The 18,045-nt window shown below is 39.3% G+C and overlaps 1 protein-coding gene across 1 annotated transcript in view; it reads left to right on the forward strand.

Annotated features, from left to right (window-relative positions):
- The window catches only part of CLPX (caseinolytic mitochondrial matrix peptidase chaperone subunit X), a gene marked incomplete at its 5' end in the record, with an annotated part of 19,465 nt that extends 1,889 nt beyond the window's left edge, over positions 1-17,576 (forward strand). Inside the window, 13 exons of the mRNA XM_010717653.1 lie at positions 1,660-1,820; positions 3,179-3,296; positions 7,121-7,275; positions 8,074-8,233; positions 9,738-9,779; positions 10,236-10,412; positions 11,085-11,249; positions 11,584-11,672; positions 12,180-12,344; positions 13,045-13,344; positions 14,288-14,380; positions 14,587-14,693; positions 15,727-17,576. Coding sequence (XP_010715955.1) covers positions 1,660-1,820; positions 3,179-3,296; positions 7,121-7,275; positions 8,074-8,233; positions 9,738-9,779; positions 10,236-10,412; positions 11,085-11,249; positions 11,584-11,672; positions 12,180-12,344; positions 13,045-13,344; positions 14,288-14,380; positions 14,587-14,693; positions 15,727-15,817 — 1,823 coding nt within the window. The remainder of the gene's footprint in view (positions 1-1,659; positions 1,821-3,178; positions 3,297-7,120; positions 7,276-8,073; positions 8,234-9,737; positions 9,780-10,235; positions 10,413-11,084; positions 11,250-11,583; positions 11,673-12,179; positions 12,345-13,044; positions 13,345-14,287; positions 14,381-14,586; positions 14,694-15,726) is intronic.
- Between the last annotated feature and the right edge of the window lie 469 nt (positions 17,577-18,045).

Genomic DNA, 18,045 nt, shown 5'->3' on the forward strand with positions numbered 1-18,045 from the left:
TAAGATGTCCTGTTCCTTTCCCTCTAGAAGAAGCAAGACAAAGCTCAGTAAAGAAACCATTTATGAGGAATAAAAACCCCCCAGGACTGGGAAGTGCTGCATAACAGCTGTAATACGTTGGGCACTCAGCACAACGTGTTTGGTACTGACAAGTGCACCCAGCACTCCCAACTGTTGGTGCAGATTTGCTCAGCAGGGCACAGCTGCTTGTGAAACTGAACCCGCGTTTGCAGTTTGTTTCTGGTGTGGAGCAATCTGTGTGTTTGCATCGCCTGTGCTGTGTTGTAAGCTAAGGTGTTTTTCCATATTGCAGTGGCTCTCAGCTGGGAAGTTGAAATTGTTAATTCTTTTTATGTTTAACATGTATTTATTATATATGTTTTAAAACAATAAGCCAGAAACGTTTAGTTCTTCCAGAGCAAATGAATTGTACTTCTCTTGCCAGTTTTTTTTTTTCGGGGTGACTTTTTGGTTTTTTTTTGTAGATCTTTCATCTCTCTGACTTAATAGAATAAAAACCAGGCAGGAGCAGCAAGGTTTGAACTCTCCTTGTCACTGTACAGCTCGTCTGTCGGTAACATTCAGAGCTCCCATCAAGTACATGAAGCAAGTCAAAAAAGTGCTGGTTTAAATAGAAGAAAGGTGGGAGATAACGATTGCAGGCTCCTTGTTTGTGCCGGGATGTTGCAATCCCAAGGCTGACACGTGTTGGTTCACACCGTACCTAGGCATGGAACGTAACCTTACACGCTGCTGGGTTTCTCAGTTTTTTTTTCTCGTTGGCAGTAAGCCACGTCCGCAGCATTAACATTGTTTAATATTTGTTGTGCCTCTCTGCAAAGGGTCAGTGTGTGCCAGCTGTAACGCTGCCTTTTCAGTTTCCCCTGGAACAGCTTTTTTTTTTGGGTGTCAGACGTTACCTCCGTTCCTGGAAATGACTTCTCAGTGGAGCTGACAGTGAAATCCAAATCCAGACACAAGGGCTGGGCCTCTGACGCTCCTCTCTGGTAACTGCTACATAATAAGGGGATGTTTCAATGGTCTCTTTTTTACTCTGATGCTTTCACAAGAGCTGGATGCTGGTTGTTCTGAGGATTGCTTTCGCACAGGGGATGTTCCCAGTCCTATGGCACAATGGGACTCGGAGCCCTCTGACATTAGAGGACATGGGATTACTTTCAGGTCATTTCTGGACTATCTGGCAGCTTTTTATGGAGTAAGCCTTAAGGTGGTGAGATGAATTCATTTTGCATTGCTGAAATGTGGCTGCTCAGAGTTCTGCTGTTGGTGGCTTTTATTTAATATAAATCAGCTTTGGGATTTGGTGACGTCAGAGTCAGAACTGGGGTATTTTCAATTGAAATCCAAAATTTAGGTACTTAACGTGTAGGTAAAAGACTGCATTTTGAACAGAGTATGCCTGAGGAAAACATTGGTTTGGTTTTATTTTAATGATTTTCCCTGGAGAGCTGGATAAAAGTATAAAGCAGTGCATTGAGACTGTGCACACCGAGTGGATACAGTCACAGCCAGCATGCTTTTAGTCAGGTGCTAACGAGGTAGTTCTGTTGTCTTACTGTGCTACTGGCAAGGTTTTCACCACGGTGTAATGGTTGGTGAAATTAACTGTTTTCCTTCTGTGCCTTCATGTGTTTTTAGGTATTACCTGTGGCCGTACACGCATCCCTGTTCTGGGGAAACTTGGGACTTTTGAAACTTGTTCTCTCAGGCGGATTCCTCTTAGAAACTTTTCAGAAACACCGGCATATTTTGCTTCAAAGGACGGCACGGGGAAGGATGTCTCTGGAGAAGGAAGCAAGGTAATCTCAATGTGTTATGCTTTTCAGTAGTTTTTGTAAGCACGTTTCCTAAATGACGATTCTTCAAATTGCTGCAGCTGACAGCAAAGAAAAATTCTACTGTGAATCTACTGGCAGACAAACTATATAAATGTTCCATAAGGCTTTTCCCAGTTTTATTAATCTTTTTGCTTGGGGACACTTCATAGGTCTCTGTAGAATGTAATAAATTCACAACAGTTTTCAGGAGCTCAGGGAAGAGCGGTGATCACAACTGTTCTTCCAAAGCCTGCTGCTGCCAAGTGGGCTTTCAAAAGTAAGTACAGTTTTCAGTGTTCCTTTTCAGGGCTGGTTTGGTAGTTGTGTTTAAGTTGTCACAAGGCAACTTTGTGAGGAGACCTGCTTTATTCTTGGAAGTAAATTTTAATCTATTTTCATCCTGGTCTTTCTCTGTAATTATAGTTAATCAACAGCTTCTTCAGATAAATGATTACCTGAGAATAAAATTGCTCCTTAGTCAGCAAATAAGATTTTGAGAGTTTGAGCGATAACTTCTGCCTTAGCATGGTGGTATGTCATCTGAGTGACTGGCCGGGTGACACAGGTGTGTTCTGAAGCTTCAGATTAAACTTACTTGAACAACGAAGAAGGAAACCTGAAATTTTTCTTCTTATTTTGTGCTTGAGAAAGATTCTGAGGAAAAGTGGGCATGTAGGGCTTAAAAAAGTGCAGAAGCCTCTTAAAAGAGGGGAGAGAGATCTTTGGTGTTTTCTAAAATTAATTACTACCAGTTAACATTAACATTACACCACTGAAAGCAGAACATGGAGAAAGAGCAGGATTCTAGCTTACAGGTCAGAAGAGGATTTTCTTCAAACAGTTTCTGAGATGCTTGTTTTATAGGCATATCTGCCCTACAGCCATCTGCCAGCATAGGGACGTCTGCCAAGGACACAAGAAGAGATGTGGCATCCAGAACCTTCAGAATAAACACAGTTATGATAGTGAAATGGCGCTCTATAAGAATGAACTGTTTTCTTCTCTGTGGTTAGTATAAACTGTGTTGGAATGTGCTGTTAAAATGCTCTTAATGCAGCATAGCTTGCTATTATTGTAGTGCCAATCGAGCAGTTGTAATGCAGGTATGGGATGCTTCTGTGAGCATCCAAAATTGGTGCAACTGGAAAATGCAGGTTGCTCGGATGCTTCAGGTTGTTTTTATTGTGCTGCTGAGTTATCAAAACCTTTATAATAACAGGAGTTATTTCATTATACAGGTATTACAGTATTCACGTGGCTGGATTCCACAAGCACACTGCCAAATGCCCGGTGTCACAGCTCTGCTGTTGGGCACTAATTGTCTGGAAATCTCTTTTTAGAAGTCTGTCGGTGAGGGGGGTGGTAAGAAGTCGAGCTCTGGAAGTTCTGGAAAAGGAGGGAACCAGCTGCGCTGCCCGAAGTGTGGTGACCTGTGCACACACGTGGAGACCTTCGTGTGTAAGTGCTGGTGGATAACTTCTTTTATAAATAGCCATAAATGTGATTGTGGTAATGATTAATGCAGTCCTGATGGTTACGTGTTAGTCTATGTAGGACTTCAATTAATTACACAGTGTTGGGGGGGAAAAAAGTTTAGTTTGACCACGTTGGAACAAGCACGTCCTGTCTGATGCGTTTGTGTAAGTGCCTGTGATGTGGAGCAGAATATGATAGTGGAATTTGGACTGCAATTCTGAATGTTCTCCTTTATAATAGCTTGTCTACATTTTATGGAGTCATAGAGTATGCCTGTGTAAACAGCACTGCTTTAACTACTAATAGTTCTTTTCTGTCCATTTATAGATGTAAATGTCAGTAATGTCTGTCCTCTGCTTACTAAATAATAGGACTAATCCTGTATGCACTGCAAGCAGAGTGGTTATCAAGCAGAGGAATCAGCATGTGACAGATGGCTTACTAGGTTGGGTTTTGTGACAAAATCAAACGCATAATACATTCTAAATAGGAATCAGGAAAGTCCAAACAAAATCCAAAGTGTATGGGATGCCTGATGTCCAGCAGGAATAGCAGCCTTTTGAAGTACAGTTGAGACTAATGCAGTTATGCTGCAGGTTCTGTTGCACTCCAAGTTGTTTCTCCTTATTTCAGCACTAACAAGACCAATCTAGAAAATAGATGTCAGAAAGCAAATACTCACTGTCACTTGGTGGGGCTCCAGGAGGAAGTATCAGATCCTAATCAGGCTTGTGCAGTAAGAAGCTTCAGACAAGGACAGCATTAACTTGTTAAATGGTGGTTAATATCACAGTGAAAATGAGCAGATGTGCTTTTATTCACTGCTGCTTGTATAAAGCATGCTATTTAATTAAAATGATCAGGCAGCGTGAATCGCAAGACCTTTCTGTAGCAACAGTGTACTTAAATAAAAGGATCGATCACTGGTAACCATGTTTTGTTTTTTCTTTTATTTTTATAAATAATGGGTATTTTTATTTGAAACTGCAAACAACAAACCATTCTGAAAAATCCAACACAACTGATGTAACAAGAAATAGAATCCTTTGGGTACTGTCCTTTAACTTGGAAATACCATTCAGGCATGGATGTGGAGTAGAATAATGGCTGTGTCCCTACACAGCAGAAATGTAATTTGGTTTGTTTTCATTAGCACTGGGAACATTTAAACATGCTTGAAAACTTAATTTCTACTCGTATCATGGGAGAAAGTAGGAACAAGCCTGGGTAGCAGAGTGTATCTGCTTCTTACATCCTTGTGTGTTCTACTCTGAGACTTCAGGATTGTACAGCCTTTAAAGAAAGTCTGTTAGGAGTTCTAACTGAGCACTGTGGCACCTGATAGTGGACTAGAGTGGACTTTCTCATTCTGAGAACAGCAGTCTTCAGGTTTTTTTTTTAGTTATTAACTTAAAATCTTTGTCTTCAATTTTATTTTATAATTGCTCTCAAGTTTTCTCTGGGTGTGTCTTTTTCTGGCTTAGTCTGTTAATTCAATCAGGCTGCTTCCAGCCAAATCATAGAATGTGAAGGAGCTGGAAAACAAAAGGACAAGTTCTAACTCTTTTAAAAATATTAAAAACAAAGAAAAAGGGAAAAAATTGATCCAAAATGAATGGGTTTCAAGTCTTCTTATACATTGTAACTTTAAGTTTTCAGATAAGCCTTTAACATTGCTTAGCAAAACTAATGAATTCAACCAGTTCTGGTTTGAATTACAGGCTGCAGAGCACTACGTACTGAAAACCAAAAGGAAAGTAAGGAATTAGCAGTCACTTCATTTTTTTTTTTTTTTTCCAGTAACAAACTATTAAGGAAGAATGAAACAAATTAAGAGATGTGTGCTTGACACATTTTCTCAGCAGTTCCTGTACTGCTTTGGTTTGCCAAACTATGCAAAGAGTTTTGTGATGAGTGAAACGATGTGAGCTGCAGAGGTGGAGTGGAATCTAATAGCTTTAAAGCTGCTTGGCACAAGAAGCCTTAACCAAGCGCTGCTTTTGCTGTCTTCAGCTGACACCATTAACTCTCATCCTCAAAAGCAAGACTTTCCTGCTACATATTTCACAGGGTAGAAGCTCCCCGATGTCCTTTTACCTTAGCAGTCTGGTAGCCCTTTGTCTCAGCCCCACAAGTGTTTTTGAGATTAATTCTCTTGCTTTGACTTCCTGTGTATTGTAGAAACCCAGCATTTCTCTTTGACAGGATCAGCTTGTGTGGGCTTTGAAAATGTGTGTACAAACAGCCTCTGGTATGCTATGGTAACATTGCCCGAATCAAAAACAACACTCAACTTGTTCTTTTATTACATAATAAGTATTTGCAAATATCTTAATGACACTGAGATAATTTGACCTGAAAGCTCTTCCCTGTCTTCTTGTGTATTTGCTACTCACCACATAAAAACGTGCCATATGAAAACAACCAGCAGTATTTAAGAACAGAAAAGTTGCTCGAAGTTTTGTGCTCACTTTTAGGAGAACAGCAGAGCTGGGATGTGACTTCCCTAGAAAACTGCTCAAAAGTTCTGCCACCCAGCAGACAATAGGAACTGCCTTCCACAGCTGTGTTTTGCCAGCTGAGGGCCGTTACCAAATTAATCTGGGGCCTCCAACACATCAAAGCTGCTCTGCACCTATTGACCTGTTGGTCTCACTGGAAATAGGAAAGGTCTCTAGTTAACCTTCCTATCTGCTGCTTGGAATAATTGATGCAAGTGTATTCTGTACAATTATTTCTTTTTTTTTTTTTTAGTGGTTGATGTTTTAAGAGAGCATAGGATTCTTACAGCTTGCTGTTTAGTTGCTTTCTTTTTTTCCCCCCACCATTCCTGCGGATCTATAGAGGGGACAAGTATTTTTGTGGTTATTCCTTCCTAACCAGGCTGCTAGCATTGCAGAAGGAAGGACAGCAGCCCTGTGGCTCTGCAGACTTAAAGGAGAACAGGGGTCTTATGTGTGAGCATTGGGAGAGGATATCTTCCTGTTGTGCTCTGACTCTGTAAGAGTTAAAACAGATGAATGTATGCAAGTGATTGCGTTTGTATCGGATAGATTAGACAGCTGGAATGTTGCCAGAAGAACTTGTCAGCTGCTTGATGAATTTTCTCTGTAGTATTTATTAACTCAGCTACAGCTGTGATGATCACAGTACGATGTGCTGTTTTATTAAATAGTCTGTTGGTCTTTTTTTTACTCAGCTATAAGGTGCATTTAATACTAACGCTGGTGCCAGCTCCTTGGAAGGCAAAAACAAGCTATAAATAAGCAGCTAGTGTATTGCTGGAGGCTGCTAGTAAAATCAGCTGTGCTAGACTGTACACACCATTTTCTGAAAGCTTTTTATGAGTTCAGATGTAGAAGATTTTTCTGTGGTTGTCTTGCTGCATTCACTTTGCTTTTAATTTAATAAATTCACTAGTATATTTAGTTTAAACCAGTCTTACTGCATTTAATAAAACACATCGGTATTGTTAGACCTATTTCAGGTTATAATCTTGTTTTTCTTTATTGCCTATTTTAAGTTATTTCAACTGGGATTTCTGAAAGAAGTAAAGTAGTAGTGCAAGTTCTACTTTGCAATTCTTGAAGCTGTCTTGGCACATAACGTGGCTCTTTGAGGAAATCATTCACAAAGTTGGCAGTAGGAGAGTTTGGCTTTTGGATTTTGAAAGTAAAAATTGACAGTAAAAACAAATAAGTAGAAGGTGTTACAAAGCATCCTGAGCACCTGTTGCATCCCCAAACTGTCTCTTGTTGGGATGAACAAGGAATTTTTCTTACTGTTTTGATTCTCCTTTTTCACAGCATCCACCCGTTTTGTGAAGTGTGAAAAGTGTCACCATTTTTTTGTTGTACTGTCAGAGGCAGACACTAAAAAGAGCATCATTAAGGAGCCCGAGTCAGCAGCAGAAGCTGTGAAATTGGCATTCCAGCAGAAGCCACCTCCTCCACCGAAAAAGGTACGGTTCTTTTTGTCACCCCACTGTTCCTTTGTACTACAGCATGCTGGAATACTTCTTAATCTGCACTGGGTGTAATGGTCTACCGTGACAGAGCAACAAAGAAGAAAGATGATTAGTTCAAGATTAAACCTTTGAGAGCTTTGTGACCTGGCAGAGCACTGATAAAGAAACAGTAGATCCTATAAGAGGAGTTGGGCTTGGTTTCCTCTGGCTTTGTCTTGTGAGTGAGATGCAGTACCTTAATTTTCTCCTTGTGACCCTAAGATAACCTCAGCCCTCTCCAACCATGGTATCCTTAATTTCCTGCCACGGCCTCACATTCCACGCTCTGTCAGCTTCTTTCTGTAATTGCAAAACTTTTTGTTTGACTTCTTTTTGGTCGAGAATTATGGCAAGTTAGCGTGTGGCTGCAACCTGTCTACTGCAGCACCCATCTGACATCATTTGATTTCCTTAGATAGCGAGGGAGAACTATGGGTGATAGGTGGATGGTTGGACTGGATGATCTTGTAGGTCTTTTCCAACCCTGGTGATTCTGTGTGATTCTGGGAACTTAACTGTGTTTCACACTTCCTAGTGGATGCAGTGGGATCTGTTCTGAAACACAGGATTCAGCTTTGCTTAATTATGAAGTTTTCAGAATGTATGTCAAAATTTTAACACACCCCCACACACACCCCTAAAACAACAGTCAAGTTTTGAGTGTCCTGTAAAAGCTGTCTTTAAAAATAGTGCATTGTGTCAATTTCTGCACAATTCTTTAGAAGTGTTATTAATACTGAGTCACTCTTTCAGATTTATAACTACCTCGACAAATACGTTGTTGGTCAGTGTTTTGCCAAGAAGGTGCTTTCAGTTGCTGTGTATAATCATTACAAGAGGATCTACAACAATATCCCAGCTAACCTGAGACAGCAAGCTGAAGTTGAAAAACAGACTTCTCTAACACCAAGAGGTTTGTGTGATGTTTTCTATTCTTCTGTTCAAATAAAATTCACCATTTCAGAACCCTGCCTTGTATTTTTCACCTTCTAATGGTAGTAGCTGAGCTACAATCTGTACATATTTATACATATGTTTCCCAAAGGAAGAGAAATGTCAAAGCTTCCCAAAATGACTGTTGGTAGACTCAAACATTGCATTATTAGGTAAAACACAGCATTTTCAAAAAACTGTATGTGAGCAAATTATTGCCCTAATGGTGTTTGAAAGCTCAAAAGTGATGAACCTGACTGTTTTCACTGTCTAAATATAATGAAGTGGGATAAGCAGATACTGCATTGGTGTGGTCTCAAAATCTCACCTAAGGATGGTTTCACTTGATGCTCAGTATTCTGTAATTTACATTATTAAAAAACATATACAGTGAAATTCAAATTTTACAGAAATAATCTTCTGTGACCTGTTTAAATAGCAGTCCAGAAGGTTTATGATTTCACAGGTGTTGTCTACCCTACTAAATGCTCAGTGTTTTTTTTTACTGACACATTATTGGGTATTTTCCTTTATGAAGTAAGCTTACCAAATTTTTCTTCTCATCTCTTTTACTGCATATCTTAATGTAATTGCTGCTTAATCTGCAGGCAGCAATGCAGATCACACAGACAATATTTTCCATAGTGAATTTAATGAATAGTTACCTTCCTAAACTTGATGGCTGCTGCTGGCAGCACCCGTTGGTCACCGTAGTATTGTTCCATATCTAGCAGGTGGAGTCTGAGCTCCTCTTGGCAGTACTTCTGCTACTGAGTAAATATGGAGCTATGTTGATCTAAATTATTTTTAGAAGTAGGATTAAGTGGCTGTCCCTGATTCAAAACATACCTTGATTTTCTTTTTTCTTAAGGTGTTTTGTTCTGTATTGCAATTAATAGTATGCTAAGAAAACAAATCTTTGTTTCTTGAATTTACTCTAAAAAACAAAACAAAAAACAGCACAGGCAAAACCTTGAACATGCAGGAGAGAACCTTAGTAGCACTGTTTTGTACCTGGCATCTGAAAGTTCCTGATCCTCTGCAGGAGGATACTGTGTGCACTCAGAAACTGCCAGTGGGTGTTTGTGATTTATGAATTTGCAATTCATAATACTTTGAAATACGTTTCATCTTCCATTCTATCACTCAGATGTAAATGTGTGCGTTTAAGAAAGTCTCTTCCAAGCAGAATTGTCTTATGGCATATATATGCATATATTTATTTTTCTGCAAGTGCTTCTAAAACAAAAATCCATGTAGAGGTCTCAGTGTTAATGTTTTACCTATTAAATAGCTTGCTGTTACTATAAAAGCATGCAAGTTGAACCTGGGGCTAGACTTGATGGTAGTAAAAACTAACTTGTGGGGACTTCTTGTTAGAAGTCCTTCATACACATCAATGACAAGTATTCAGAAGAGGGCAAGAGGTAGAGAAGCTATAAGATTTTATAAATTTTCACTACTGTTTTCATCCTCTCTCTTAGAATTAGAAATCAGAAGACGGGAGGATGAGTACAGATTTACAAGTAAGTGATCTCTCTCCTCATGTCCTCCTCTGCAATATTTACCCTTTTGATATTCATGTAGAGCAGAATTTAGTGACCACTAGTTAGAAGTGCTGGGTAAAAATTCTGCTCACTTTTTCTTTTCATCATTAAATTTAATATTGAGCATTTAAATTTAATTGAGCATTTTCTTTGGGGGGGGGGGGTGAGGTGTTTAGGATCTGACTCTCTGTTTAGTTTTATATGGAAAGCAGCAAAGTGCAAGGAGGAATGTTTCAGTATAATCTACTGTGCCATTAGAGATTCTCTTCCTATGTGCACTTAAGCAAAAAATATAACTGAAACTCGTGTTTTTGTAGTAATTGCTTGAAGTTTACTGCAGTCCTATCTCTGAATTTCTGTACAAATAGCTGTTATGTATTGAAGGTACTGATAGACCTTGCACTGGTCAAACAGTACTATTTGTATTCTCTTCAGAACTGCTGCAGATTGCTGGGATTAGTCCACACGGCAACGCTTTAGGAGCATCTATGCAGCAACAAATGAACCAGCAGATACCTCAGGAAAAACGGGGAGGTGAAGTACTAGATTCGCCCAACGATGACATAAAACTTGAAAAAAGTAATATTTTGCTGCTTGGACCAACTGGATCAGGTATACAGCTGTATGATTTTATGTGTCTTAATTCTTTTTTGCTTTTTAAATTTTATTTTAATGCCTTTTTATGTTGACTGATTAAAAGATGCAACTTTTGCTACACTGAAACAAAATGCCTCTAAAGTCTGTCTGCTTTCTAGGAGGCAAGTTGTGATGCAGTTAAAGTGATGTTTCACCTATGGGACAGATGAGTTACAGGTGGTTAAATGAAATGGTGGCTGTGTGTTCTTAGGAATTGGGCTGATGTGATAACATTTTGCAGATTATTTGAGAGAGCCCTCACTAAATAATATGTTACTTCTGTTTCTCTCCAAAGAAGGAGCAGTGGAACTTTGCACTGCACTTTGAGTGTCTGCAAAGGACTACTGATTGATTTAATCTGTAGTCTATTCAAGTACGTGGATTTTGTTTCGTGTACCGTGTGATCCTTTGTTTGTGGTACAGTATGCATTTCAAGCTGCCTTGATACAGAACTGGTCTTATTCCAAACTACAGCTTGCTTGTGAACACTGTCTGACTTGGAAACTTTTTCTTGTATGAGTGTATATGAATATACTGGTAACATTTTAAGTGTTTAATCACAGTAATGGCAATCCTCTGATAAATAGTTGACTTTGTGTGCTCTAAAGGACTACCTGCAGTTGTAACGTACAGTTTTTATTTCACCAGGTAAAACCTTGCTGGCTCAGACTCTAGCTAAATGCCTGGATGTACCATTTGCTATCTGTGACTGTACTACCTTGACTCAGGCTGGCTATGTTGGTGAAGACATTGAATCTGTCATTGCAAAACTGCTGCAAGATGCCAACTACAACGTAGAAAAAGCTCAGCAAGGTAAACTTATACAATGTTTTCTCAAGTTCATGAGCAAGTTATGTTAACCTTACTCAGGTGCTGTGAACTTGCAGATCATCAGTATTTCTGCAAACTATATTTTTGTGGCATGTACTTGAATTTTTCTACTTTGAAATCAGAGATAATAAATATAAAGAGAACTATAAACATGCTAGTTCTTGTTTTAACTTTATGTATTTTGGTCATACATTTTTGCAATCTGAAATACAGAAGTAGAACAGACTCTAACTTAAATTGCTGTCTTCCTAGTGTGTAAATTTTTGTATGTCTTAAGAAGTAGAATCTTCCTTAAGTCCATTTTCTGTAACTGTAGGAATTGTTTTTCTGGATGAAGTGGATAAGATTGGCAGTGTTCCTGGTATTCATCAGTTACGGGATGTTGGAGGAGAAGGGGTGCAACAAGTAAGTACTTGCATGCAGTGGCTTTACTTTATAAGCAAACTGTTCATCAAGTCTGCTGTATCGAATAGCATAGATCAGTTCCTTCATTATTAACCCCTGAAACTCTCACTTTTCCTCCTGAATTTCTTTTCTCAAAAAATCCCCAGAGCAACTTGGGACCACGTTGCAGAAAAGTTTAAATTTAAAAACACCCTTACAGCATTCAGATAGGAAGTTGCTTAATGGAGGCAGTAATGGATAATGTTTTGTTTTTGACAAAACCCTCGATTCATTACTGTGTGCCACTTGTTATGTGTATGGGAATGGCATTAAAAGATTTTTGTCTGTAAGTGGGATCGTTTCTCATTGAAAACTGATTTCTTTAACCTTTTACTGATAGTATGCGAGCATAAGAAATTATAAAACATAAGTACACCTGTGAAGATATACACAGTGTGGGATCTTGTATGCTTTCATGTGTGATGCTGCACAGTGAATTTTTTTTATTGCTTGTTCTTTCCTCCTCAGGGCCTGTTAAAATTGCTGGAAGGCACAATAGTAAACGTTCCAGAGAAGAATTCTCGTAAACTACGTGGAGAAACGGTGCAGGTTGACACAACAAACATCCTCTTTGTAGCTTCTGGTGCTTTTAATGGCCTGGACAGAATTATCAGCAGGAGGAAAAATGAAAAAGTGAGTACAGCAAGGCTGTATTTGAACTGAAAAGTTATTATCCTGATTACCACTTACAACAGTGGCTTCTGAAGATGTTGCTGTATTTGTAAATCTACTAAGTTTGTGCGTAGAGCAGCAGTTTTCCATCTGTTACCTCAGGTCAAGGAGGCTTAAGATAGGTAGCAAAGAGCAAACCTATTGTTAGTAGGCTTAAGGAGCTTGCAGTAGTCTGTTTCTGCAGGGAATTTTTTAGCATTTGCAATAAGAAAGAGGTTAAACTGTTGACAGAACACTTGCTGGTACAGTTCTTAATCTGTTGCAATACCCTATGTTTCTTTAAAAAACAGAATGAGACACACATAGCAGTGATAACAGGATTTCTTTCATTGGGAGTGTGCCAAGTATGAAGCTGAGAAAATGTTTGTGTATCAGTAGAGGTTTGGAAATGTCTTAAGATGTCACTTTTTTTTTTAAAAAAGAAAAACCTACTCTTATTCAGTCAAGCATCTTAATGCCTTACAGTGGCAATCAAGTATTATAAGGAGCTAATTATGTGCAAGGAGTTTAATTTTACTACTAATAATTCATTCAGCTTAAAGTAATATGTAATGAGGTAATTATTCCTTTTCTTTATGGAGTTGGAACATGATTTAGTTACATAAAGAAAAATAAAATAGTTTCATAGGCACATCAGGTTTTTATTTTTACTTCTTTGCAGTATTTAGGATTTGGTACACCATCTAATATGGGAAAAGGCAGAAGAGCTGCAGCAGCAGCTGATCTTGCTAATATAAGTGGAGAGTCCAACACGCACGAAGATATTGAAGAAAAGGATCGCCTGCTGCGTCACGTGGAGGCCAGAGATCTCATAGAATTTGGAATGATTCCTGAGTTCGTGGGGCGTTTGCCTGTTGTGGTTCCTCTGCATAGCCTGGATGAGAAAACCCTCGTACGGATTCTTACTGAGCCACGGAACGCTGTGGTTCCCCAGTACCAGGCTTTATTCAGCATGGATAAGGTTGGAACCTGTGACAGCTTTTCCATTGTCTTGTTTACAAATAATGTTAAAAAGCTGCCTCACTCTAAAGATATATTGTCAGTTTTGTGGCTGAAGAAAGCGAGTTTACTGTACTTACTAGCTTTGTAGGGAAAGAAATGACAGAGTGAGACAGGTAAGCTCTAAAAACTTGTAGATTGCTTGTTTAGGCCAGTGTTCTGTGAGGACATTGCTTACAAAATATTGAATAAGAATTTGATGCTCTTTTTTTACAACACACGTAAGAATTAAGTAGTGTCATCTTCTCTTTACCTAATTGCTCTGTCATTTCAAGGCTGTGTGTCCAGCTTGTTTGGTTAATGCTTGTTCTTTAAAACACCTTTCCTTTCCCTTCAAAAAAATAAAAAAGGAAAGAATGGGCAGCTTTCACTTTGAAAGGAAGTTTTTATCTGTTTGAGTGGAAGTGCCCAGTTGTTCCATTAGATATGTGCATAATTTTTTTTATTTTTTTTTCAACTCCTGATTCAAATTCTTGGAAAGGGCCTTCAGTAATTTAAGGCTAGGAGGTGAGGAGGCCTTCGTATTCTGATCATCAGTTCTTCATTCTTCCTTACTCTCCAAAGTGCATGTTCACCTTGCCTTTTCTTTAAATGCTATTTGCAGTGTGTGAAGTGCTTTGGAGATCTGCAGAGCACGAATAACTGAAGGGTGGATTTAGTAGTTGTCTAACCACTATTCTTGTCTTTCTGTCCCTTCAGCATTTGTGGAAGTTGTATGTAAAGGGATGTCAGTAGTGGAAGTTTAACTTCCAGGTAAAACAGAAGTGTAGTAGAAGTTTCATGTAGTTTAAATGGTAACTGTTCTGGTCTGCAACGAGGGAAAGACAAATACTTGCACTGTTACACTTGATGTGCTGTTGAATTATAAATGAAAGTTAACTGAAATTGCTCTTTCTGTGTGTAAGTGTGAATTGAATGTAACTGAAGATGCATTGAAGGCTATAGCCAGACTGGCCCTGGAGAGAAAAACCGGTGCAAGAGGTCTGCGATCTATAATGGTGAGTAAATTAAGTCTGATCTTGTGTAAGTCAACCTACTCATATTGGTTCTGTGGCCCTCATCTTTGCAGTCAATGCCTTGCTTAAAAATGTGTGCATTCAGATTTCTTCCAAGAAGACCTCTAGCTCTGATAATCACTTACTAACTATATATTTTTCCTGTAGAAGACACCATGCCTAAATATTTGTTCTCTGTGTTCTTGTAGGAAAAGCTGTTGCTGGAGCCCATGTTTGAAGTGCCCAATTCTGACATTGTATGCGTGGAAGTTGACAAAGATGTTGTAGAAGGCAAAAAAGAGCCAGGATACATTAGGTAAAGCCATAGTGAAGTATCAGATGAGTAACAGTTAGGCAAATGGCCTGATGTTTGTCGTAGGAACAAGTGCATAAACACAGAACCATGCACACAACCTAAAAAGAATCCAATATCTCTATATTCTACACAGTTGTCTTAGTGCCTATTCTGTCCTAGAAACTTTGGGTTTGTATTGCTTTAGTTTTTAAAAAGAAGCTAAAAAATAAACTTGTACTTGAAGTTTCTTTAAATCGTGTGTGTGTGTACCTGGAGAAATCAAGTAACCAGTCAGCATCATAAGATAACAGTAAAAAACCTGAAGTTCTAAATGTGTTTTCTAAATGTAGGGAAGATTCTGAAGCAGAATTTTTCCTCCTTATAACTTCTACCACTCCGAGGTACTTCTAATGCAAGCTATGGGTTGCAGCAAGTTTTCTCCTCCACTGTGCTTGGAGGAGTAGTGTGTTTTGTTTTTTTTTTGTTTTTTTAAAAAAAGGCATCTGTTGATTGACTGAGTTCATTAAAATAATGACAATCATAAAGATTATATTGTGGTAGAGTACTGAAAGCACTGGACAAATATAGGTTTAAAAAGTAATAGTCTAATGACCAAGCAATGGAGTTGAGCGGGGATGAATCAGGTTAAAATAAACAGAGGAATGATATTTAGGAACTTGAGCTTGGTCCACTTGGATTTTGTCCACTGAGATGTGTGCTCTGCATTTGTCTGTATGCACATAATTTCCCAAAGGAAAGGTTGTTATAACTTGTTTTGCAGTGCTCATGTTTGCTGAAAACTTAACATTTATGGATGAAATCAAATGACTGAACTGAATTCATTAGCCTTTTGATTGACGTTCAGTAACGAGCTTGCCTAGTTTAAATCTGCATAGCACCATTTTCAGATCAAAAGGTCATTAAGCAGATGGAGATCTGAACATCTTTCATCAGGGCACTTTGCAGGTGGCAAATTGACCACAAGATACGGAAATTGTCTCCATCTTTTTCCCCTCCATTTATATAGTATCTGATCCATGCATTTTAATTATAGGGCTCCCACTAAAGATTCATCTGAAGAAGAATATGACTCTGGAGTTGAGGAAGACGGCTGGCCTCGACAAGCAGATGCTGCACACCATTAAATCCTGTCAGAATGCTCTCCTGCAAAAAGCGCACTTGGTTATTTCCTTAGGATTTGCCTCTGGCTTCACAGTCTGATACTAACAGCATTGGATCTATCTTGGATACGATACGTGATGAGGAACCTTATTAGATAAATCAGATCATGTCTTTTACTGTAACATCACATTGATTTATTCGATGGACATTGTGTGGACTTGAATGGCATAATGTTCAAATATAAATTGTATAATACATTTGTTCAATTAAAACATAGCAAATACAGCAACACCTGGATTGCTTTTTCTAAAAAGTAAACAGCAATGCAGGTGCTGCCGATAGGTAGATTTTACAGTAATGCTACTCTACAAATGGGAAAACAAGTTTAATAATTAGCAGAGGGTGGATAAGCGATCAGCTCCTCATACAACTCACGTGGGGGTATGCTTGGGTCAGTGTTAGATTTCTGCTGGTGTAGGGAGCCAGCAGTGCTGGAGTGACTTGTTACATGGGCTGGAAGAGAAGTCCTTCACCAGGACTCTGAAAAGCTTGGGGACACGCTGCAACAGTGCTGGGAGATACTGCTAAAAATGTACCATTGGTTTGTTAGTTAAATTGGATACTGAATACATCCTGTTGTTCACCTCTCCATTGGGAGAAAGTTTCGTTCACCTTAAATGCTGCAGATGAAGGTGAAGACAATAATTTGCTCACTTTTCCAGGAGGGTAATGAAATTGAGGGAGTGGTAAGCCGTCAGAGTTGGATGACAAGTTGGCATAAATTTTTAAATATTAATGTTCTAATATAGTACATTTTGTTTAACATATTGGAACTATCATGCATCAATTTTTTGGTGCCAGGTATTTGCCCAACCTATCTTATAATGTTAAGAGACAAAGAGTAAGTGTATAATATTTTTGATGTAATCAGTAGTGAGTGTTCACACAGCAGTGCTTTTTAAGTTATACGCTCAAATGCTATAGTATTGCATCTTGTGCTTTTGTCTTTGGTTTTTAGGCTCACAGCAAAGCAGTCCTCCTCCTGTTCTACATCCAAATGAATTCAATCCCTTAGGAAAGCATTTGTAAAAACCCAATTGGACCTGTATGTTTTCAGTCTGTTTCAGGAATTAAAATTGTTGCTTACAACTCGGTTTTGTCCTTCAGTGATGGATTGAGGTTTTACTGAGCCCTTCCCCTAAAGATTTAACTCGTGCTTTTTAAAGGAAACTTGTCTCATTCTTTTCCACCCTGTAGGTGTTTTATGTAGGGAAGGGTTCTGTGGGTCCTTGGCCTCGTTTTTTGTTCATTTTTGTCATGTAAATTTGAAGTGTCAGTCATGTAATCGTTGTGTTCTTCCCTAGGAAGCAGTGTGAGCCAGATGCATCAGGCACTGCATTAGGATTCCACCTTTTTCTGTTCAGTCACCCATCCGTGGTTTGGAAAAAGCTGCTTTTAGAATTGGGAGTGTTTCTAGAGAAGCTTCGTCGCCTCAGATGGGAATCTGTGGTGAGCTGTAACATGTCCTCATATTCCTTTTTGTAGAGTGAGAAATAGAATCGCTTTTAACTCAGAGCTCTTTAATTCAGATTGTTTTTTAAATGGATTGAAAAACAGAATAACAACCGTTTTAGGCAGAACTGTTAAACAACTTAGTTTTGGAAGTTGTTTGGGATTATTTGCAATTATGTAATCAAGAACTGTTTTTAAGGAAACAAATGCTGTGTAACTGCAGTTTGTACCTCACTGCTGGCGTTTGAATAAAACCAATGAATACTGGGAGCTGGAGCTGTGTCATCCCTGCTGCTCCGCAGCCGCAGAGGAGCTGGGTAGCCTGGGATCGGAATTCAGGTCTGTTCAGTTACGGATGGACACAAAAGGAGGTCAGTAGTGGTGGTGAGGCTCTTTTAACTCAGTTTTAATACATTAGGGTGAGAGCTAATGCCCTGAAATTGTGCCGGGGGAGGTTCAGGTTGGATAGCAGACTGCCCGGGGGCGGGGGGTAAAACCGTGCCTGGAGGGGCAGCGGGCACGGTGAGGCCGCGCTGATGGCTGGGCTGGGGGATCTGAGCGGTATTAGTGATTTTACGGCTCTAAGCAAAGCAGCAGCCTTTCCCTTGGGTTACGCCGCCTGCTCCTCCAACGTGTCACTGCCGTCCCTCCCTCGCCCGCCCCCAGCTCGGGCCGTTCCTCCCCTCGGGCGCAGCACGGCTGTGAGCGGAACGCGCCGTCACCGCCCGCCAGGCGCGTT

The sequence above is a fragment of the Meleagris gallopavo genome, chromosome 12 (assembly GCF_000146605.3).
Source record: "Meleagris gallopavo isolate NT-WF06-2002-E0010 breed Aviagen turkey brand Nicholas breeding stock chromosome 12, Turkey_5.1, whole genome shotgun sequence".
Lineage (NCBI taxonomy): Eukaryota > Metazoa > Chordata > Aves > Galliformes > Phasianidae > Meleagris > Meleagris gallopavo.